The sequence below is a fragment of the Temnothorax curvispinosus genome, unplaced genomic scaffold, assembly GCF_003070985.1.
Source record: "Temnothorax curvispinosus isolate PA1 unplaced genomic scaffold, ASM307098v1 QBEX01000234.1, whole genome shotgun sequence".
Taxonomy (NCBI): Eukaryota; Metazoa; Arthropoda; class Insecta; order Hymenoptera; family Formicidae; genus Temnothorax; species Temnothorax curvispinosus.
Window position 1 is genome coordinate 1 of NW_020210014.1, and position 24,472 is coordinate 24,472.

Consider the following 24,472-nt stretch of genomic DNA (forward strand, 5'->3'; position numbering starts at 1 on the left):
ATGTACCTTATACCTTGCATTTTTATGTAGCCAGCTCTTAGACTATATGAAAAGTTGCAATATTTAGGATATTGAAAAGTGGCATCTCGTGACACCTCTTTTCGCATGGAAAGTATATGCGTGGAAGCAGTAGGTTCCGCCCCTCTGCGGGGGGCTCCACTATTGTTAAACTAGACACATAGTGTGCCTTCAGAATACATGCGTGGACTTTCCACGCCTGGAAAGTTGTAAACCCATGTGACACCTCGTTTCGCGTAGAAAATGTATGCGCGGAGGCAGCAAGTTAAAAATATTAAAAAAGTTGTTAAACATTAGAGTCGCAAAAAATCCTTTTGGTACATGTCTTTTTTTATCTAAAAGGAAGCTGTTCACAAAGTTTTACCTAAATCGAAGCACGGACGTTTTCGGAAAAACAGCCTACTTACGTATACATGTATGCATTATGTAAGTATATGCATGTGTTATGTCCTGTGGACTCCACAATTTCCCTTTTTCGCGGAAACCTCTTAAAAATTTAGAGTAGCTTTTAAGATTGAAATTAGAACGGAGCATTATAGCGGTTGTCCATCGACAAGTGAGTTACGATTTCGACGCTATTTCCTATTTTTTCTCTATGTTTGCTAAACGAGATCGAGAAATCGAGAGAAAACTTCCAGACGACAAAATCCAAACAGACAAAGCATATACCTACGATTACGTTTTGTCAATTTTGTCTGGCCCACTACTATAAAACACGGCGACATGACGCGCCAAAGAGGCCTTAATCCCAGACGGAGTTTGCCGAAAATCTTTATTACATCGCGTGACTAACTCAAAATTGCCCGCGCAATGTTTCGATAAACAGAAACGAGGTCTAAAAAAAAAAACGTGCTTTTAGAAATCTTGTATCTTTGTTTGCAATAAAACTGCAATTAAGATTAGATGGAATGCATTTGTCTGTCGGTACTGAAAACAGGGTCGCAAGATAAACTAAGAACCCAGAGCCTTAATAAAAGAAAAATCGACAATAATAAAAAAATGGATGCGTCACTGGAAGAATCGGTAACTTAGATCCCCAAAAAATAAGACAGCGGGGGTGGGCTTTACGACAAAACTCGCCAATGGACAACCTTAAAAATAGATAATTATATCTAGCTCGAAGGAATAGGCTAAAAACCGAAGTTTTCTTCCGATTACGTCACGATCGGAAGAGAACTCCACCAATCAAATCATATTAAAAAATAATCCCGCCTCCTTAATTCTATATAAAAATCGCGACTTTACGCACTTCGAGACACTTCCGATCCGGCACGAGACAGTTCACTTCTGAGTCCGCCTACTCATCCCAGTTTTCACTTACTTATTAAAGGCAATTTTCTGTTGTCAACCTAAAGTATCGCGAGTAAATTTTGTGCGCGCTAAGTGCCACGAATTACCCTCACTAGCGAGTCTGCGAGACCTGCAGTCAGCACCAGCGCCCGACAGAAATATATATATATATATATATTTTTTTCAAAAAATCGATAATGATGCGGTTCTCAAAATACGTCTACGGTCTAAGTTAATGTATCATGAGATAGTATACCAAATTTAATTGTTCTAATTTGAAAACTGTAGATTTGCATACCGGGCAAACATACATACATACATTTATTTATATATATGTTTGCCCGGTATGCAAATCTACAGTTTTCAAATTAGAACAATTAAATTTGGTATACTATCTCATGATACTTTAACTTAGACCGTAGACGTATTTTGAGAACCGCATTATTATTGATTTTTGGAAAATCGGTTCCAAAAGTTTTCTAATGTCTGTCTGTCTGACTGCGAACTATAATACACATTTATTAATAGACCGATTTTCTGGAAACCGGTGCCAAATATTGTCTAATTTTTCGGGGTCGATAAAGAATAAATTAATATAAGAAAATAAAAATAAAAATTAAAGAATGCGACGTCTCTTCGGTCGCGGAGCTGTTCGGCGCGACGGTAGGACGACCCAAATCTAGACCGGGTGGCAGAGCCCTTCAAAACTCAAAAAAACTACACGCGAAATTGTTGGGCGCCAGGTGTGGAGAAGGCTACACCACCTTTGCCTCGAAACGCTAAACACTCTCAGTTACTCTCAATACTTGAATTACTCGCAATACTCTCACGGGTTCCGGCCGGTCGCGACAGCTGCTCAGTTTAGTCGGTCAAAGGTCGGGGTTCAGCGGATGGCCGAGTCTAGAGGAGTTTGGCTGTAGTTAAGCGGCATCGAGATACACAAAAAAATTCAGGGTTGGGAAGTAACTAGTTACTTGTAACTAGTTACCGTTACAAGTTACTTTTTTTGGTAACTTACTGGTAACTGCGTTACATTTTTTCTTTTGGTAACTGTAACGGTAACTTAGTTACATTTTTTCGGTAACTGTAACTAATTTAAGTTACTTTAATACAGTTACTTTTATAGTTAAGGTAAGTTTACACACGCAATGATTAGTGGCGCCAACTGACTGGCATTCATTGGCGCCAAAAACGAATTTGTTTAATAATAAACGATTTCAAGAATAGGTACCCAGACCTATAAGAATAAGTACTCTGATCTATAGTGTATGTGTCGGATTTATCTCATCTTGGAATGGTGGAAAGGTATAAGGTATAAGGTCGCACTCAGAGGTGTAACTGATTGTGAGTACAATCTACGAAGAGAAATTTCCCACACAAGGTATAAGCTATACTATATCGATTGCTGTGTGGCGCAAGGGGAGTTATGTCACACACGGTGCCTCCCGGATATCGTGTGCCCTTCGAGAATACGAACCAAATTCCAGGCATTCGCGACTCTATCCGGATGAAATCGTGCGATCGCGGTATTTGTGGGACGAAAAATAGAATTTAGTTCCATTTTGTTCCAGAAATAACAATAAAGGCCCGCGCACAATGAAAAATATAAGGAACAAAGAAGATATTAGCGATTAGAAATAAGAAATCAGGAATAAAGCTGGTGTAGTATTAATACACGGCTTCCAATAAAATCTATTGCTTGTGTTATTCATTGTTTCTGTTGCCTGTATTTTTCATTGTGCATCCAACTTTATTCTTGATTCTTTAGTCCTAATCGCTAATATCTGTTCCTTGTTTTTTATATTTTTTATTGTGCGGAGGCCTTAACAATTGAAATAATTCAAACAAAGTCCTCCTAGGGAGCGAACGACTAGAGGAGTCCCCAGTTGCGGAATCGGGTCCAACTAAAACTCGAGTTCGCTATAGCAGCACTGCCAGACGTTGTTATAAAAAGCAGCTGCAGAGAGAAGGACAGGCTGAAAAAGCCCAAAGTCCTACTCTTCGGATACAAAGGACAAAGAGAGAAAGATATGGTCAACATGTGACACGTAAAAGCGTGTCTTTTTTTAAGCCACAATATTTCCAATCTGTCGGACAGTCACCCAGGCAAAAAGCCCAAGGTCACTGATCGAAGATTATGTTCTTGCGCCCAAGCGATTAAGATAAGAGCATAATCAAGATAGCCTTCTAGAACGAGGGCTAGATGTCGGTGAAGTGGATGTGATCAGAAAGCTGATCAGCAGATCCTTGAACTTCGAGAGTGCGCTAGTTCCCACCTTTATGAGAAATTCCTGAGAAAAAAATAGCGTAATCATCTTTATATAAATGCGCCAATGAACAATCAGCGGATTAGCTAAAAAGCCTATTTACCGAGATCAAAATCAGGAATATTCCTTTCGATGCATTGCCAGCCGATGAGCTACTCAAACACCATTGGTACATGTGGAAGAGCCTGATTTGTCGGTTGAGGAGACCGACAGATCTCCTGTCGAAGAAAAATAATAATCTTTCTTCGACAGACAAAACACAGGTCTGGTAGCCAAGTCGTCGTAAGGGAGAGTGAAAGCAGGGATGTCAAGTGCGTCTATGTCGCTGCCTTGATCAGCGGCTTCTCCCAGGAAGCCTAAAAAACTGTTTCAAAAGGTAAAAGTGATCTAATAGCTCGCTCCACCATGCCAGGAGAATGTCTTATTTGCGTTGCTGCATCCATAATTCTGTTCACAAGTTCATCCCTATTGCGAGATTGTTCTGTATAAACTACTGACTTCATATGCCCCCAAAGAAAGTAGTCTAAGGATTTGAAAATGTTTCAAATATTCATATTAACTTTCAATAGTTGTGGTTCTGTTAGGAACATTTACGGAGATATGTTTAATGTTTATTAAACAATTTCAACTCTAAATGACTTCAATAACACACCCGGACCTCGAGTCATAGGACTCATAGGACACCCTGTATAATATGCATATATAATATTATAATATACATATATGTATATAATTTTAGTTTCATATATAATACATTTTATTTAAGAATTTTAAGTTTAAAATTATCATGTTAAAATTAAACTTTTTATTCTGTAATCTTGTTTTAACATTTTAAAAAAGTAACTGAAAAAGTAACTAATAGTTACTTTTTAAGTAACTGTAACTGTAACGAGTTACTTTTGAGAATCAGTAACTAGTAACTGTAACTAATTACTTTTTTGACTCGGTAACGATAACTGTAACTAGTTATTTTTAAAAAGTAACTTTCCCAACCCTGAAAAAATTCATTCATAACTAATACAATGTAAGATCACAACGCAAAGTATATTAGAAGGTCATGATATCACGTATAATAACACCAAAGAGGATCCCGACAGGATTGATACATTATTTGTGACCCGTAACTGCATCGGCACAGAACGCGAGATGAGATTTACGAGAACGCGCGATCGTGTTTACTCCACGGGAATCACGCTGGATCACGCGCTCCTTCAATGCGGGTCCGCTCCAAGTGGCTCGAATAAATATAATTCGCCGGACAACTAATACGCGTAAAAACCGAAGATTCGCTATTACTATGCGCCGCCGATTAATATCCCCGAAAGGACGATACGCGCGAAATAGAGAACTCGAAGACGGAATATTGGTCGCACAATAAACAACGCACGCAAACGGAATATTTTTCGTGAAAAGAACGATACACGCAAAATAAATGTTTCTCTCTGAAGGAACGATACACGCAAAACAAAGGTTTCTCGCAGAATGAACGATATACGCAAAATAAAGGTTTCTCGCAGAACGAACGGTACACGTCGCAAGCACGTGATACTCACGCCCGACTCACCCCGGGGCGCGTAATACTCTCAGCCGAAGTACATCATACTCTAAATCTCTGAACGGTAATTGCGGCCGTTTTTCGGTCACCTTATCCGGAAAGGTTTACTCCAGATCCGTTACCCCGAAACTAACTCTAACGGGAACGCAGATATCTTACACACAAATCGATAGACGCGATAATCATAAACGGTAATCTCGAAATACTCGAAACGGTAATTTAACTCTAATGACTGCTGAGCCGATCCGCGAGGTTTGATCTCGCAACACGCGCCACACTCATGAGGCGCGGCCGGTGCCACGGGGTCGCTCGCCGTTACTTGATTACACGCAAAATCTTATACCATACTGGTCAAGTCGAGAAGAAACGGACGCTCCTTCGATATTCGTACGGGGAGTCAGCGGGCGGGCTATGTCTTACCCGTAGAAACGAAACGAAAAGGCGATAATCCCGGCAAGGAATTCACGGCAATGGCGCGTAGGTAAGGAAACTCTCAAGCAAACCTACGCGTCTCTCTCAAAAATAACGCGAAACGGTACTCGACAATCCGCCCCGCTGTTTCCCGATACCTGAGGTCCGGGGTTGCTAGTCGTTTACATCTCGTCCTTCCTCCCTTCACAACGTGGCTCCTAGGGCCGCCGCCCTCGCTTATTCCCGGCGCAACGGGAAGGCTCTCGCCGTACGTCAGTCCACGCTCGCGATCGACCCAACAGTGCCGGGATCATTTCCGCGGCTTCGACTCGCGGCCCCCTAGATCGGGACGCTTCGCCCCACCGGCGGATGGCGTCACGCTGCCCAAAACGGGCCTCCCGGTCTCTTCTTCCTGAAAACTTCAAACTAGACAGTACGCGCGCAATATAAAGGTTGGAGTGGCGAAGACTGTGACGTGCACATCGTGCAACGTCACAAGAAATAAAAAGAGGCCTTCATACAAAATTGTCTAAAAAAAAGTTCCTTTAAAAAAAAAAAAAAAAAAAAAAAAAAGGTAAATATTACTATTCGGGGAAAAAACATTGTCTAATAAATTAGCCTGTAGAGGGTTTTCGGAAAGGGTCAAAGCGAGGGGAAAAGGTCTGCTGGGAAAGAATGTTTATTAGCATCAGTTGCGTTTAGAATTTAATGATTAATTTAATTTGTAATATTATTATTCTACTCTCACAGTTTTCAAATATATTAAAACAACTTCTTTTTGTGGGAGGAAATCTTCTAAAGATTTTCCACCCCTTCTGGGCCAAGGGGCCGGGGGTATGCCGGATTCTACGCCCGCACGTACCGCCGTTACGGGCGTCGCTCCGAGGGACCGAAGTCCCCCTCAGCGCTACATCGCGCAAGCATAGCCTACCGGCTAAAGCCTCCCACAAGTTTCCTCTACAGTGTGTGAGGGGAGAAGCCGGGTATTGCGCTAGCATTCTTCCATGCTTCACCCCCACTTCGCTTTTCTCAGGCGTCCTCGCGAGTCTAACTTGTGACGGGCTGGGGGAACCCACCAACCCGTTACCCCTCCACTCCGGAGATGCTGGTCCCTTGGGGAGCGCCGAAGCAACCAGTCAGGACCAGCCGTGACGCGTGACAGAGCCCGGTCACGCGCCACCCTTCGGGCGGGTGAGGGGAGGAGTGACCGTCGCTTGAGCGACGGGCTTTCCCCCCCCCGTTCCCTCGTTGAGGGCAGGCAGGGCCGGAACTCGAGGGCAAGCCCCCGAGCCCCACTCCTACCCTTTTCACGGCCCGGAGAAAGCACTAGTGACAGGGACTTCGTAGGGACCCCGCCCGAGCCCCCTCCGGACCGCGTCGCGATGTCTGCCGCGCAGACTCGACGGGTCCAATGCTTCACGACCCCAACGTACCGGCCCCCGCCCCCACACCCGCGGACGGACAGAGCACGGGCTAAGCCATCATACTCCGTCCGCAGGCCAGGAGGACGTGGGGCCCGCGCGCGCGCAGGTCCCCGAGGCATCCCGTCTCTCTACCCGTGTACTTTGAAAGAATAGAGGGGGAGGGGGAATCGTCACACAGTGGCGGTCCCCGTCCCCCCCTCCACACTCCCTCCTATCTCCAACACTCAACTCTACGTCGGCCGACGGGGAAAAGTGAGGAGGAAGAACGCTTCCGTCGAGGAGCGCCACCCCCTACTTCCGTCGTTGTTTTATTCCACCCCCACATATGGGGCGTCTCGCGGCCTGATGGCACGCCATCGTCTTCTCGGCGGTGACGGTGGCCTCGGTCTTGGCGTTTTGTCCCCGCCACTTTCGTCGCTTGAAGGAGGGGAGACTTCCCTCCTTCGAATCCCTTCGTCCGCCTTCTTCCGCGACAGTACTTCGCCGCAGAAAGAGACGAACGCCCTCCATCTGCTTTTCGCTTCCTCCACCCTCTTTTCCATGGTTTCCCGGAGGACACGGCGTTCATTCTCCCATTCCGGGCAGAATTCTAAAGTGTGCTGCGCCGTGTCCGCCTCCTCCGGGCAATAGTGGCAGCGCGTGGTGCGCTCCTTCCCGATGCGCCACAGATAATAGCCAAAACAGCCATGGCCTGTTATTATCTGTGACGCGTGGAACGTAAGATTCTTATTCATCTTACGCTCCACTCACCTCTCGAGTACCGGCTGGACGGTCTCTCTGACCCTCCTCCCCATCAATGTTGGGTTTTCCAAAAAAGTCTTCCATCTTTGAAGGAGGGTCTCTGCAGCGCGAAGCCTCAGCGCCTCTTTTATCCTCGCCGGGACGGTGACGATCCCCAGTCGTGCCTTAACCGCCTTGGTGTCGTCGTACCGCTTCGCGTACGACTCGGCAATCAGATTGACTGGGGGAACCCCGGCGAGGATTGTCGCTCCCACGTGCGAGACGGTCCGGTAGGCTCTGGCGGCCCTGTTCGCAATCGTGCGCTGGGCCGCCACCATCCGCTTACTAAGGTGGACGCTTCTGCCCACCTTTTCCTACCATATCAGTGCTGCGTAAAGCAGCACCGAGTGGACCGTCGCGACGTAGAGGCGACGCGCGCCGCCGCTGGCTCCGCCTATATTCGGCAGTAGCCGGGCCAAGTTATTGGTCACTATCTCGACCCGCGGAGCCACGCGAGCGACGTGCTCGCCGAAGCTTCTTGTGCCGTCCAGCCACATTTCTAGGTACTTCGTGAAAGAGGTGGTCGGGATTTCTATACCTCCTATGTGGAGGCTGAGCCCTTCCGGAAGCGGCCCCGACGCCATGCGATCGTAAAACACAGTTACTTGCGTCTTCTGTGGGGCCACCTCTAATCCCAGCCTCTCAATGAAGCGCACCACGCAAGCCGCTGCCACGTCGGCCAGTCTTTTCAGCTTTTGCCAGCCCTCCCCGCTGACCCCCAGGTATACGTCATCGGCGTATCCCGAGAGCCAGCAATTGTCGGGAAGGGCTACCTTGAGGACCAAGTCATAGGCAATGATCCACAATAGCGGCCCCAGTATGGATCCCTGGAGAACTTCGCAGCCCATGAACCTAGTCCTCAGGACCCCGTCCTGGTCCGCGTACGTAAATCCTCTTCCCAGGAGATAGTCGCGGACGACCTCGATTAGATAGGGAGAGACGCCAAAGTCTACGAGCGCCTTCCCTATTACCAGCCAGGGAAGGGAGTTAAAGGCGTTCCTCACGTCGTAAAAAACACCCATCACCACCCTCCCCGCCTCCAACTCGGCCTCCGTGCGGGCAAGGACGCGCTTGATTGCGTCGATCGTTGATTGACCCGCACGGAAACCAAACTGGTCGTCCGAAAGACCACCTCCTTTTCTCCCATCGAGGTGGACGTTCTCTCATCCGGACGGTTCGGCAATTATTCTTTCGAATATTTTGCCGCTTCATCCAGCAGGCACACGGGCCTATATGCGAACGGGGAATCCGCCGGCTTTCCGGCTTTGTGCAGGAGCTCAAGACTGGCCTCCCTCCATATACTGGGGAACCGACCGGCGCGCAGACACGCCGTGTATACCTTGCGCATTTTGCCGGCCAGTCCTCCCGCGGCCAAGTTCCAGGCTCTTCCCGGTATTCCGTCAGGGCCAGGAGCCTTGCCTCTCCTGACCCTGCGGAGAGCCCTCGCGAGCTCCTCTTCACTGACTCCCATTTCCTCGTCCCACTCCCAGGGCGGCAAACCCGGGAATAGGACTTGCCCTCCATCTCTGATGGGGAACAACGTTCCCACGATCGTTTCAACAAAATGGGGGTCGAGTATGTTCGTTAGCGGGGGCACCCATGGTCTCAGTTTATTCTGAACCAATTTATACGGGCGCCCCCATGAATCCTCATCTACGCTTGCGAGGAGCTCCTTCCATGCCTTTTCCTTGGCCGCGAAAATTGCTCGGGAGAGATCCTGGCGGGCAGCACGCAAGGCCTTTCCCGCTTCCTCTTTTTCCAGGGCGTCGCGCCTACCCGTGCGCACCCTTTGCCATCTCCTTCTGCAGTGGACGAAGGAGCGCCTGAGCTCGGCTATCTTCTCTGTCCACCAGTAGGCAGCTCTTCGGGGGGGGGGGGGGGGGAAGCCTGCGCAACCGGGGCATGGCCACGTCGCAGGCGCGCGCATGACCCTTATCAGCCCCTTTGCTGCCTCGTCCACGTCCCCCATCTCCTCTGAGCCGTTGTCTCTCCATGACAATTCTAGGATCGCAGCCTCAAATAAGTCCCTATCTATCTTTTTGAGGGCCCATCTCCGTTTCCTCTTCTCTAGTTTGCGGCGGCGGGTGAGAAACTTCGGAGGAGTGGCCCGGACCGTCATCTCTATGTAGAGATGATTGCTCATTGTTTCTTGGCTTGTGACCACCCTCCAATCGCTCACCTCGCGTCCGGCAGGGGGATTGGCCCATGTCAAATTGATTATAGACGTCCCCCGCCGGCTTACGAATGTGCTCTTTCAGCCCGTGTTTAGAAGCATCAGGCCGAGACCCGTCGCCCATCTAACTAAAGCCTTGCCCCTACCATCGGTGCGCGGGGAACCTCATAGCGTAAACTTCGCGTTGAAGCCCCCCGCCACCATGACCCGACCAGGCAAGCGTTTTCTAACGCACACTTCCAGCTCATAGAGCATCTGTTTGTACCTGGCCAGGTCCCACCTCGGAGGGGCATATACTCCTACGAAGATAAGCCCCCATTTTACTGCCACAAATCCCTCGCCGGCCTCCAACGGCGTACACGGCGGGGATTGTGGCAGCGTCCTCCATACCAATGCGACAAAGCCACCACGGTCCACGGCCTAGCAGGGATGGTCTGCTGGGACCCTGTAGGGCTCCGTCGCAATTCCAAGGCCACATCCGCGCTCTGCCAGGGTGTGCACGAACATGTCCTGTGCAGCGCGGGCGTGGTTTAGGTTTCCTTGAAGGACTTGTAGGGACATTTTATATGGTCCCGTCGGAGTTCTCTCTCTCCACCTTCTTTGATTTGTCCGCATTCGCGGTTTCATCTACGTCCATAGGTTCCACTGTTCCATGGTTTATTCTAGAGGAATCCACCCCTTCTTCTTTCTCCTCCTTCTCTATCTCCATGTCCTCCGTGTTTTTGAAGGTCCCTGGGTTGCCAGTTCGGCGATCGACTTTCTTTAAATTGAGGCCGATCACGATCTCGTTCCCGACAATTATGGGTTTTGTTTTACCCTTAATTGTTTCTGAGGTTCCGGGTTTTCCCTTTGCTCTGTCCCTTCTTTCTTAGCCACGGCCTTCCCACTATCGGGTCCCGCGGCCTTCGTTGCTCCCTTCTTTTGAGCCCTTTTCCCACTTGAGCAGAATTTTCCTCTTACTCGATGGTCGCTCGGCAGCCCCCTATTGGCACACACATTGCACCTAAAGGGAGCCGTGCACACTCTGGCCGGATGACCTGTTTGACCGCACCGGTAGCATGCTCCGGTGCGGTCGACCTCACTTTGGCACGTAGCCCTAGTGTGCCCAGTCTCCTGGCACCGATAGCACTGGAGCGGGCGTTTTTCCAACAACTCCACTTTGGCGTTCGCCCACCCCAGTGCCATCTTCCTCTCTCTGGCCAGCGTGTTAGCTGCCGCCAGTGGGCACTTTGCAAAAACGATGCACAAACCGTTGGGCGTTTTGCGCACCTGTCCCAGCGTCACGCTTGCCGGGAGGGTGCCGCCTTTCGCCGCCAGGGTGGCCCTGATTTCATCTTCACCGACGGATTCTTCAAAGTTACTAATGCGTAACTCCGCCGTCAGTGTCGGTCGAGCCACCCTGACTCCCTCCTTTTCTGCCAGAACTTCTGACATTTTCGCAGCCAAGGCAGATGCCTTGGCTGCGTTTCCTTGTCCGGCCACCTCCAGGCTTAGGGTTCCCGTTACCGTCTTACGCACATTTAGGGGTTTCTCAATCCCCAAGTCCTGAAGCTTTATCTTCTCCCTCACGAGCCCCATACACTCGGCGTATGTCTCCTTGGGACACGTGAAGGTAACCGCTGCGGTCTTCGGGACCTTTCTCTTTGCTGCTGTTGAGGAGAAGTATTATCCTTCTTTGCCCCGCTCGGCCCTGGCTTCGCCGTTCCTCCCTTTCCTTTATTATTCTCCTGTCCGGCCTTCTTTCCGACTACCTGTGTCCACAGTGGCTTAGTGGACTGATGATTGGCTGGAATCCCTCCTTTCTCCATTTGGGCCTTTGAGACCGCACCCTTCTGTCCCTCTGGCCCTTTCCTCGTCTGGGAAGAGATCCCGTCCGTCGCTTCCTTCCTCGCTAGCGAGATCTTTTTCCTACCGGCCCTCCCGCTTCTCTTTGCGATCTCCTGGGCCTTCTCATCTTTGTTCGCAGAGGTTTTTTGAGGAAGAGCCTTCGTGTCTCCCTCTTCTCCCTTGCCTAACTGAAGGGCCAGCCTCTTTACAACGCCTTCCTCCATCACCCTCATTTTGTCCTCTACAGTAAAAAAGCCAATAGGGGATTTTAGGATTTACTCGAGCGCGACAGATAGGAGGATACCTTGCACCCTGTTGAGTACTTTTACTATATATAAGCTCTTAATATAGGATCACGCGTCTAAGGCAGCCGATCAGAATAGTAAAAAAAAAATTGATCGTTAGAAATACTCGAGCGCGTCAGATTAAGGTAAGGTGAGTTAATAACATGCTGAAAAGTGTGCATTTTAATAATCTGACAATTTGAGCGTGACGTAAGGGAGTGAGAGAATCACAAACTTGCAAAAAAAAACGTCACTTTGACATTCTCGAGCGCGGTCGAATTCTTTTTTATTTTGAAGGAAATAATTCAAGAATAACGGAAAAAATATAATCTGCCGATTTTCACAAGCCGAAGTAGCACAAATCGTCAGAAAAGTTTAGTGCGTACAGCTGCAGTGAAGCATGTATTCCTCACTCCGCGCCTCTGTGGACAAAATAAACTTGAAAAAATTGTGAAATTTACATCAATGACAATAAAAAAATGCCTTACGGTTTTGGAGTATCGTCGGAGCAAACCGGTCCTCAGGAAATCACAAACAACGTACGATAATGTTGAACTTTCGGCTAAAAATTCATTAAATGAAGGATATCACGCGCAGTGTTATAAGTTATTCACAGCGATTAAAGTACCTTATAATTTTCCAAATCTCGAGCAACAGGAAAGTGCAGCGGAATGCGATAATGCACCGGAAGTTTCTGGGGAGAGTTCCGAATCGTATGTTCCTGTTACTTCCACGACAACTCAGGGTGCTGGTACATCGACAGACGAGTAAATGCTCACTTATAATATATTATTTTTACTTTTAAAAGCTCTTTATTTTTTTATTGTATTAATAGTGGGTTTCCCGGAAACTTAATGCAAAAATTTTACGGTACATTCTTATCAAACGCGACTGATGATAAAATAATGAAATGTTGTGAATATTTTTTTTTTATATCTTAACATAAAAAATAAAAATTTTTTTAAATATTAAAAATAAATTTTTAATGTTATTTAATATAATTCTTAGAATAAAAGAAATTATTATTTTTAAGAAACATTATAAAATATATTTTATATAAAAAAATTGTTAAAATCGTTATAAAATGCTTAAAAGAACTGTTTTTTAATGCTATAAATTCAGTTTCATGTTATTAAATATCAGGTTTCTTATTGGGAAAATATTTTCAGAGCGGGAGTATCAAGCAACTTTGAACGAGACTTCGATTTTTTATGTATATATTATAATTGAAAGAAATAGATTTTTTTATTTGCATTCTATTTTTCATGCATTTTATTTGTTACATTTAGTAATTAAAAAAAAATTTTTTTTTTAATTCGTCAGATTAATAAAATTTCTCCAAATAATCGTCAGATTATGGGTCAGCACGACTAGGACATCAAGCTGAATCACCTGTATAATGATCTGACGCGCTCGAGTATTTCAAAATAGCGATTTTTTTTGCATTATTAAGAAGCCGCTATGAGCTTGTGTCATGTCCGAATCGTCAATCTTTTGAATGGGAGCTTCTTTCGGGTTCACTTAACATCCCCTCTGAATATCTGACGCGCTCGAATAAAATTCTTTTTTCCGTTTTCAACCTTTCCGTACAGCCACCCTCACCATGCAAACCGGCAGATTAACATACTAGCCCAGTCAATATAGCCCGAAAAAGCCGCTGAAATGGATTTAATTCCGGGAAGCGATTTTTTTTTTTTTTATTGTTTTGGAGGGTCATGGGTAGTCTAAAACCGGATTTTCGGGATCCTAACCCTGGAGCGTTAGCCGCCATTTTGATTAGAAGGGTGATTTTGTAAATATCTCGCTTATTTTCAACTTTAGAGTGAAAGTGGTAATAACCAAACTTGTAGAAAATTTAGTACTCTACAAATTTGGTCCTTATCATTTTTTACCTAGGATCGATATTTTGGGTCTTAGATTTGAAAGTGGGGGGTAAAATTTTATTATTTTTTTTTAATTCTTTGAATAAACGCGCCATAAACTCTACCTCCGTGGTGGTGTGGAAAAGATGTTTTTCATTATACCAAGTAAATTCAAAAAATAAAAAAAATTTCACCCCTTACTTTTGAGTTTAAGACCCAAAATATCGATCCTAGGTGAAAAATGAAAAGGACCAAAATTGTAGAGTATTAAATTTTCTACAAGTTTGGTTATTACATTTTCACTCTAAAGTTGAAAATAAGCGAGATATTTACAAAATCACTCTTCTAATCAAAATGGCGGCTAACGCTCCAGGGTTAGGATCTCGAAAATCCGGTTTTAGACTACTCATGACCCTCCAAAACAGTCAAAAAAAAAAAATTGCTTCCCGGAATTAATTCCATTTAAAAGTCTATATTGACTGGGCTATACCTCCAATGTCAGAGACACGTGGGGCATATACACTATCAATATCTGACGCGCTCGAGTATTTTCATGTGACTATTTTTTTTTTACATTTTTGAAAACCTGTAGACGCTTCCCCCACCGGTGAAAGGGTGTAGATTATATAACCTTTTTTTCTTTCTATCATCTAATCTTCAAAATCCAATAGGTTCCTACGACGCTCGAGTAAATCCCCATTTAGCCTTTTGTGCTCCTTTACTACTACGCACTTGATTAGCATTCGTGCTAGACGATCCTCCATTGTGGAACCCTCAACCTTCTTTGGGGGTTTCTCACTGTTCTCGCTAGATTTTGCGGGCACCGCAGGATCAATAATCTTTCTCTTGCCCTGTACGGTCGGGCGCACTGCTGCTGGCATTCCGCTCTTCGCGATTTCTTTCTGTACCTCATCGTAGGTACTTCTTATCTCCTCTTCCACCTCCATTGCTGAAGGCTGTTCCATCTCCTCCCCAGTGGGTAGTCCCTTGTCGGTTCCCCCCTGAGGGAGAGGTGTGAACTCCGCCATATATTAGAACAACTAAATTATACTATCTCATGATACTCTAACTTAGACCGTAGAGGGTTTTGGGAAGGGGTCTGAGCCTGAGGACAAGGGGACCTAATACAAAATTGTCTAAAAAAAGGTCCCATTTTTCAAAAAAATTTTCTTGGAGATAAATATTACTGTTCGGGGAAAAGAAGGAAGAGCTGCGGGCGAAAAAGCTATATATATATATTTATATCACACGTGCGTGGAAAGTGACACAGATAGCGCGTGCGCAATGGGCCACTTTCCACGCACTTTGTAATGTAAAGTAGGGTGCGTAACACGTGCGGGTTGAGAATTGGACACTCGTGCGGGTGATCGCACTCGCCTTCGGTTCGTGCGTCCACTCCTCACTCGTGTCCAATTCTCAACTTCCCGCACTTGTTACACAAATAACCAATCTGTATATAATAAATATAAAAAATAAAATAACATTAATAATTAGATAAAGCTGTAGGCGCCGAATTGATGTATTATAGGTAGATGTATTGTAGGCGCCGATTCGTGATATATGGCTCCACCTGTCGAATGAAATTGACGCGACAGGATCCGATTTAGAGTAATGCGACAGTGTGAGATGATATTCCGTGCAGAGAGTCCGCGATCCGAGGGACCAAGATCGGGCTGCCGGTATTAATTAATCCGAGTACTCGCGAGGGACTGTCGAGTCGGATACTGTCAAGGCGTATATACATATAAGTGGAGTAGTCAAGATATTATAAACGGAGTGAACAGCGTAAACTGTGTAAACGGAGCGAACATTGTGAACATAATAAACGGAGCAAGTGATTTTCTGTATGTGAGGTTTGATTTATTAACAATTGCCTACACAACGATATATATATATATATATATATATATATATATATATATATATATATATATATTGTGACGTTGCAGTTTCGCTGCAGCATTGCAGCGTCCTGCTGCCGTCACAACGCGCGGGTTTCGCAACCTTTTTCGCGCCTGAGGACGGTCCAATGAATCGATGCGAGATCTCCAGGGGCATATTAAATTTGCGAAAATTATTCTGATCCCTACATTTTTTATTTTTGTATCACTTGCGCGGCGCCTCACCGAGCCGAAAACCGGAGTTCCTGAGACGATGCTGAGAATCACGGAAAAACGAAGACGACGACAAGGATAGAGGCGAGGAAGCGGACGACGAGAAACGGATCTCGGTGGTGCTTGCGGGCCGCCAAAAGCAGGGGAGCGCGAGAGGACACGCGCGCGGCGGCGAAACACAGCGGCGGGCGGATCCGTAACGGCAGGGCCCCGGGACGCCAGGGCAAAATCAGCTCACCTGCCCTCCTCACCCTACTGACCGGATTCCGGGATGGTTGGCAACCATTTTTGGACCGACAAAGAGGAACGCGGAGGCAATCACGTCCCGTCCGCTATCGGGAAGGATCCTGGAAAAATCGCCGCGCGAACGAGGGACCGTTTGGCGCCCTGCGAAAAACCGTGATTAACGGCCCTACGCAAGAATCCACCGCGAGCCTGCGAGCTCACCCCTGATTGGTCCGCGCTATAGCGTCGCGGGGTCGCGTACGCCCGGGGAGGGGTACGCTATCGATTCCGCCATCGAGCGAAATTTCGGGAGCATTCTTGGCTCGTCCTCGATTTCCGACGCACGCACGCCTACGTGGCGGTACTCTATTGCGCACTTGAGTCGCACTTACAGTTTCTCGTACGAATACTGGCAGCTATTCTTCCGATCCTTGGGACGACGGCGAGGAGCCTCGCGAGAGAGAATCAACCAACGGTGAGGTTGCCTCGGTAATATTCAATGTCACGCCACGACACCGCTCTCCGGGTAGCGCTCTCGCTCGGGAATATTTGCGATAATTAACGTATTCGCCAACAAGGCGTATTTGGCGATCGACAGCGAAAGCGAGGGGCACCGGAATGGTCTCGTGGTCGTGAGATCGCGACCGAAATATATGAACTCCTGGAGATTGCGGTAAGCGCGTCAATGACGACGTTTGATATCGCGAGTACGCCATTTCTCACGCCCTTCGCGTTCACGTCCGCGTGTCTCGTTGTGCGTAGTAATTCACCCGGCCGAATATTAATCGCGTGATAGTATTAATTGCGTCAGACGATTGTTCGCGCTGGTAATTACGTCGCTCGCGATTCGCGTCCGGACACTTACAATTAGATTATCTACGCAGTATCGGTTGTGCCGAGACATTATTTCTGTGATTGCGTCCGGATGTTACCGGCCTTGCTGTATTGTTCGCGCCTGAGTCTTGCTTTCGAGCCCTTACGTAGGATAATAACTGCGTGATAATATCGTCCGTGTCGACATATCATTTGCGTGAGAATATTGTTCGCGCGGATTGACTCCTGGCGTTGGGACGTTATTCGCGTTAGAAATGACGGTAAAATACGGATCACCCCGACTGATTAGTTACGTCCAGATATTATTCGCGTTACATTAAGAAGATTGTTCGCCTTAGATTAAGAATATTATTCCCACTAGATTAAGATTATTATTCGCAGTAGACTAAGATTATTCCTTGCGTTATTTTAAGCTTATTAGCGACAAAATCTCTGCACAGCCTTGGGCCCTTGCGTTCACGCGCTCCGAGCGTGACGCGCTATCATGTCGTGCCAGCTCACGCAATATTATTTCACGTTACTCCGATTATGTTTTGCCGATGTCGCCGGCTCTATTGATTTGAAGCCTTCGGGAAGTTAGTTTTCTTTTCATATTATCTTGTGTAATGCCGGCGCCTTCCGCGCGTTTATTAAATTAGCGTAATTTTCCGTGTTTTTCTGGCGTCCGCGTTATCCTTTATGTGTTATTCCAATTTGACGTCCACGTTATCAACCATCTATTTGCCTTATAAATGGAAGCCAAGTTGGCCATCATTAATTTCTCTAAATTGATTACACAATAAATGTTACTCCTTATTTGTTAGCTGATTGAAGTTATGATTTCCGTGTCACCCCGCCGGATATCGCGCTGCCCTTCATTAATCCCGCCCCGCTATTAGGCTGAGCTAGCAATTGCCTCGCACACCGACTTCGTCCGTTTTGCGTCTCTCTTTTGGTTCTTAGCGATTTCGCGGATGCGAATCTACGCGTCTGGCGCCCAACCTTAAGATCGTTTTGCGGAGTGTCGGAAGTGCGAGAGAATCACTGGAGAGGCCTGTTACCTTTCTCTCCTTTTCCCCTTTTGATCCGGCACACGCCCCGGACCGCTCCGGGAGTGCAAAAAGTCGTGACAATATATTATTTTATTTTTTATATTTATTATATACAGATTAGTTTTTCCAAAATAAATATTAGTTATATTTATTGCAGACACATTAAACATATTACTTTCTTATATTTCAATTAATAAGATGTTACATATTGTTATTAGAATGAAAAAAATCATATTACTTACACGACGTAGTAGCGCAGAATTCACGCGCAACAGATGACAGCGATAAACAAACACGCACACATATATCGAGTTCACGTATTTACGCACACACACATACGACTTCGCCGCCATTTTGTGGTCACATTCTTAAAGTTGACCAGTCTCTAGTAAAGGATTTCTAGGTCTGCACGGGCATCAATGCCCTCTGTCAAAAATGGGAAAGTGACACACAAGCCGCCATTTTTGTCCGACAACGACAACGTGGACGTTTCTTAAATAAAAATTTCCACTTTTGGATTTTGCATTGCAATATCTCCGCTTGTAGGGCACGTAACGGAAAAATAAAGACACTTTTATTATATAAGCTTGGTCCAAGCTATCCATTAAGCCTAGTTAGAACTTGATCCGTTCTGGTTATCAAGATCTCAAAATCTCGGGTACTTGCAACTCGTCGGGTCGCGTAAATGATCCACGGTGCGGTCTCGCTTCACGTATACTTGGCGCGAGACACTACCGTGTCTCTTGATATCAAAGAATTTATATTTTTACGATTTCCACATGTACTTGTGACAAGAGAGTGATATTCGTACAAAACTTATCTTTTTCAAAAAGAAAGTAAAAAAATGCGCCAAGTGTACGCGCTCTATACAAAATTTTTATTGAAAAAAATTTTGACTTAATTTGAGCTTATAATACCGCTCGTATTTTTTACTACAAAAGTATTGATATTGCAGGTTTGCGCCAAATAAATATGATAAATTAGTAATTTCTGATTTTCTTAATCAAAGTTTTTTTTATTATACTTATTGTGTGTACCTGTTTTATTTTTTTATTATTTATTTTATATTTTTTTATTATTTACACACACAAAAAACACTCAACGTACCTTTTTTATGCCACAAATATGTTTGTAGCATATGCTATGTTGCTGTACACCAGTAACATAAGAAAGGCACGTACGCCAAGTATATTTGTGTGTAAATCTAATAATAAACAGTAAAAAAAAAAAACAGAACATATACGCAACAAGTATAATAAAAAAACATGATTAAGAAAATCAAATGTTACTAATTTATAATATTTACTTAGCACCTTATTCTGATATCATTGTTTTTTGTAGTAAAAAATATACATATTATAGAATTATAAGACCAAATTAGATCAAAATTGTTTAAAATAAAGATTTTGTACACGTACACTTGGCTTATTCTTTACCTTATTTTAAAAAAGGTAAGTTTTATACGAATTTTTCATTTCTTCGCCAACCTTAATTGATATCATAGTGATACTATGAACATTAAGACAGGTATGATATAATATGTAAAAAAGAAATAAGTATGTAAAATACACGTAGCATTTTTCTAGATTATCCAAAGAAAACAATCGAAATCATGAATGGCATAGAAGCATGTAGCTCCTGGAACGGTATTGACTCTGGCGAGGAGATCGTTATTTCTGGTATTGCTGGTAGATTTCCGGATTCAGATAATATGAATCAATTACGAGAAAATCTATTTAATAAAAAAGATCTTGTTAGAGCTGATCATGGACGATGGAAGAGAGGTGATTAATTCATATACCAAGGATAATTCTGCATTTATGCTTGATTGGTGGATATAGGATATGCCATGGTCCTTCTGCAATAATTATTATTAGTGGTTATATGTTAAGGACATGTATTTTAAACTAAAATTTTATTAAGAAGTGAACAAGGAGCGTAATGCTTTTGCGTGAAATTATATATTTTGTTAGATCATCCAGACGCGCGCGTACCAAACCGTATGGGAATAGTTAATAATTTGAACAAGTTTGATGCGGATTTCTTCGGATTATCTTTCGAGCAAGCGCACACACTCGGACTTGAGGCGAGAATATTACTGGAACATTCTTATGAGGCAATTATCGACGCGGGGATTAATCCGAAGCAATTGCGAGGAAAGAATACTGCCGTGATCATAGCGGCATCTTTTTCTGAAACGCAAGCTAAATTTTTGTATGAGGATCTTGAGGTAGAGAAAATTATTAATTGATAAATGTAATAGAAGAAATTATTGAATTTATCATTTGTGTGCGAGAATTTGTAATCGTTAACTTTCTGCAATTAGATGGATGGTCTGAATCTTATTGGATGTACCAGATCTACAACAGCAAACATGATTTCGTACCATTTGGATCTGAAGGGACCATCGTATACAATCGATTCAGCTTGCAGCTCTAGTCTTTATGCCATGGCTGTTGGTTATCATTATATCATATCGGGCAAATGTGAAGATGCGATAATTGGGGCTGCACAATTATGTCTCAATTCAATTATAAACCTGCAGTTCGCTCGTCTTGGTACTTTTATTGAAACAAATTAATTGTTTAATATATTAAACATAAAAATTAAAGGATTACATTTTCTCATTCACGAACAATAAACAAATTTCAACGGGCTGTGTAGTTTTAGTAAAAATATTTGTGATAAAATTTTTGTCAAAGTCAAACATGTTTTTTCGATAAAACAAGTAATCATTTAATTTTTCTGTGTATATAAATGTTATATACGTGTATGTATATACGAGGGTCAGTACGAAAGTAATATGCCTCCTAATATTTTTCTTTCGAATCTGGCGCCATAGAAAATTTTGCGTTTCAATGAGTTGTTATTTGAAGTCTCTAGTTGCGAGTTATGTTGAGTGGTATTGTGATCATTTACGAGAGTGTGTTACACGGGCAGTTTAAACTGGTGTGTGTTTCAGATGCGCGTAACAGACAAGGGCGGTGGTTAAATTTCTTATCGTGGAAGAAGTGAGTTCCAATGGCTGCGTTCAGCGGAGAAAGCAGTTCAATGCGCGCTCAATGATTCTTTATTATGATTGCTTTCTACACTTGGATCCAGGGAAGAACTAAAGGCAAGGTCCAACCATTTAAAAAAATTACTGATTGCTCGCTAAATTGCTCTTTCTGCTGCACGCGCGCAGCCATTGAAATTCATTCGCGTCTCAGAAATGTTTATGATAACACCGTTTCTGAAATACAAATAGATTTCAATGGGACTCATTTCTTCCACGGTAAGAAATTCAATCACCGACCTTGTCTGTTACGCGTATTTAAAATACACACCAGTTTGAATTATTCGTGTGACACACAAACATAAACTGATCACAACACTACTCAACATAACATAACTAGAGATTTCAAGTAACAACTTAGTAAAATGCAAAATTTTCTATGGCGCCAGATTTGAAAGAAAAAAAATTAAAAGGCATTACTTTCGTACCGATCCACATATGTATATATGTATACATATATTGAGAGATGTATACTGTTTTTGGATGGTAATGAATGCACTCACAATGGATATCAATCTATAATTCGCTTTATTGCACAGACTTCGCGCGCTTTCGTTACATGCTCTTCCGCCATTATTACTATTCTGTCCTTCTTTCCTATACTCTAGCCTCGACTCCCTACACTATAGCCTCGACTCCCTACACTCTAGCCTCGACTTCCTGCACTCTGCGCAAATTGAACAAACTCTCGCGAACATCTGTCGCCCCCTTGAAAGGACTATCTTTCAACAAAATCTGCGTTAAACAATTTAGATGTTATTGTAGTAAATATTGATCTTAGAACTATCAAAATTAAATCAAACTGCAAGATTATTGCCTGTATGTAAACTAAATCAACTAAATGCTATAAATCGTTAAATAAATGTAACTCAAAATCTGCTAATAAATGTCTTAATACTAATATAAGTTTCTTATCTTAGTAGCTAACTACTAAATGTCCTTAAATATATTAATACAAGTTTATTTAGTTCTTGTTGTCTGCACTTGGTAGTGGACAAAGCTTTTTGACTGGCCTTTTAAAGTCACCGCTCTTTGTCTTTACGGTGATCACTCGCACCACACCGTCTTGTCCAGGATGCAAGGCTGTGACTCTACCCAGAGCCCATTGTAGTGGAGGGAGGTGGTCCTCTTTTATCAGAACCACGGTATTCAATTTGATGTTGTCTCCCATATCAGACCATTTTGTTCGCTGCTGCAATTCGTTCAGGTATTCTCTGTGCCAGCGGATCCAAAACTGCTGGTGCAATTTTTGCAGGTTTTGCCAACGGGTGAGATGATTCTCTGGAACCTCAGCGTAATCATATTGTGCTGGCTGTATAAGTAAATCACCTATCAAAAAATGAGAAGATGTTAAAACAGAAAAATCATTTGGATCGCTGGATAGCGGTGTGAGGGGCCGCGATTCATTATCGCTTCAACTAGAGACAGTAGTGTACTGCATTCCTCGTATGCAAGTACTCTTCCTTGGGTTACCGTGTATAAATGCCGTTTAGTGACCTTGACTGCCGCCTCCCAAATACCTCCGAAGTATGGAGCGCGTGGGGGAATAAAGCTCCATTTTATCCGTTGATTAGCCAAGCTGCGTCCTATTTCCGAGCTCTCCTTTTCTAGAAACGTGTATACCTCTTTTAATTCTTCGGATGCTCCTACGAAATTTGTCCCGTTGTCCGAAAATATCTCCGAACAAATTCCACGACGAGCCGTAAAACGATTCAAAGCCGCCAGGAATGCTTCTGTTGTCATATCCGAGACAAGTTCAATGTGCACCGCCTTAGTGCTTAGGCAGGTGAAGATCGCTATATATTCCTTTGAAAGGTGAAGTTTCTCTCTGCGTCGACTCTCGCGGAGCTGAAGGGGGCCCGCGTAATCCATACCAGTACTTCTGAACGGTCTGTCGAAGCTGATCACTCTTTGTTTAGAAAGATCTCCCATTTTTATGCCTGGTACTGTTGGTCGAAATCGAAAGCAGTTTAGACAGCCTTTAACTGTTTTGCGGGTTTCTCTGCGACCGATTAAAGGCCAGTAACGTTGTCGCACTGCATTAAAGAGATGCTCAGGGGGACAATGAAGCAGACGCGAGTGTTCTTCTTGCATGATCAGACTGGTTACTCGATGCTTTGCTGGTAATACGATAGGATGCTTCTGATTTGCTGGCACACTCGCGTGTCGAAGTCTTCCACCTACTCTTATCAAACCCTCTTCATCTATGAAAGGATCTAGAGATTGCAATTTGCTTTTTCGCGACAATCTTCGCTTTCGCCTTAGGTCGGTGAGTTCCTCGGAAAACGCTTCCTGTTGCACTTTCCTTAGGATCGTCTGGTCTGCCCTTTCCAGATCTTTGATTTTGATTGCGCTTACTTGCTGCTTATCAAGAGCCCTGGTCTTGAACTGGTGACAGCAAGCAATCACCCGTTGAAACTTTTGGTACGTCAAAAACCTCGCTCACAAATCCAGTGTCTCGATAGTCGTCAGTGTGACTGCTGCGGGTTTCCGTTCTAGAAGTTCGACTTCCGGTTCTTTCACATGTTCCGGTTCTTGACTCTTAATTACAATCCAGGGAGGCCCATGCCACCAGAGCTTACTCTTCTCTAGCACGTCCGCGGTGGTACCTTTTGATAACAGATCGGCTGGGTTCTCATCCGTCGGCACGTGACCCCAATCGATGTTTTCGGTTATGTTCTGAATCTTGGTTACGCGGTTCGCAACAAAAGTCTTTAGTTCGTGTGGTCTCGCTCGAATCCAAGCAAGCACTATCTGGCTGTCGTTTTTTAGTTTAACGTCGTTGATCCTGTTGCCGTACGCGTCTTTCGCGAAGGCATATAGTTTTATGAGAAGAAGCGCTGCTTCGAGCTCCAAAAACGGTATCGATATTGTTTTGAGCGGTGCCATCTTTGTTTTGGCGCATATGAGATGTGAACTGATAACTTCATTTTTATCCCGGCTTACTGCGTACAAGCAGGCGCCGCGCCGTAAGCCTTCTCCGAGGCGTTCCCGAATCCGAATATGTCGAACTTATCGGACGCGTTCCTTGGATTGACGTTTCGTGGTATCTGTAGATTACCAATCTTTGCTAGAGCCTGATTATAGTCTTCCCATGCAGGTACGAGCTCCTCCGGAATCTCCTGATCCCAATCTAGATCGAACAACCATAGACGCTGCATTATTATCTTCCCTTTGATCAACAGCGGGGCGATGAGTCCCAATGAGTCGAACACTTGCGCTATTTTTGACAAAATAAGTCGTTTTGTCACAATTTGGCTTTCTTCCATTTTGATCTGATACTGTAGACGGTCCCTTCTTGCATCCCACAGAAGACCTAGCG

General features: G+C 44.5%; 3 protein-coding genes across 4 annotated transcripts; 2 read left to right on the forward strand and 1 right to left on the reverse strand.

Annotated features, from left to right (window-relative positions):
- The first annotated feature begins 12,474 nt into the window (after positions 1-12,474).
- On the forward strand, positions 12,475-13,295 carry LOC112468205. Its single transcript, XM_025037333.1, has 2 exons — positions 12,475-12,796; positions 13,199-13,295. The coding sequence occupies exons 1-2, from the start codon at positions 12,495-12,497 to the stop codon at positions 13,257-13,259; spliced, it is 363 nt and encodes a 120-aa protein (XP_024893101.1). The 5' UTR covers positions 12,475-12,494; the 3' UTR covers positions 13,260-13,295.
- A 2,630-nt stretch (positions 13,296-15,925) lies between these two features.
- On the forward strand, positions 15,926-22,059 carry LOC112468283 (fatty acid synthase-like). 2 transcript variants are annotated; one of them, XM_025037437.1, is made up of 5 exons: positions 15,926-16,705; positions 19,682-19,879; positions 20,069-20,325; positions 20,422-20,653; positions 21,058-22,059. In XM_025037437.1, the coding sequence occupies exons 2-5, from the start codon at positions 19,708-19,710 to the stop codon at positions 21,108-21,110; spliced, it is 714 nt and encodes a 237-aa protein (XP_024893205.1). In that variant the 5' UTR covers positions 15,926-16,705; positions 19,682-19,707; the 3' UTR covers positions 21,111-22,059. The 2 variants fall into 2 exon arrangements, with proteins under 2 accessions (XP_024893205.1, XP_024893265.1); XM_025037497.1 differs by lacking the exon at positions 15,926-16,705 and having other exon boundaries at positions 19,639-19,879.
- LOC112468134 lies at positions 21,790-24,039 on the reverse strand. The gene is made up of 4 exons (XM_025037214.1): positions 23,701-24,039; positions 22,671-23,538; positions 22,193-22,479; positions 21,790-21,885 (listed from the first exon to the last, which is right to left on the reverse strand). Exons 1-4 carry the CDS (start codon positions 24,037-24,039, stop codon positions 21,790-21,792), a joined length of 1,590 nt encoding a protein of 529 aa, XP_024892982.1.
- Positions 24,040-24,472: the final 433 nt, after the last annotated feature.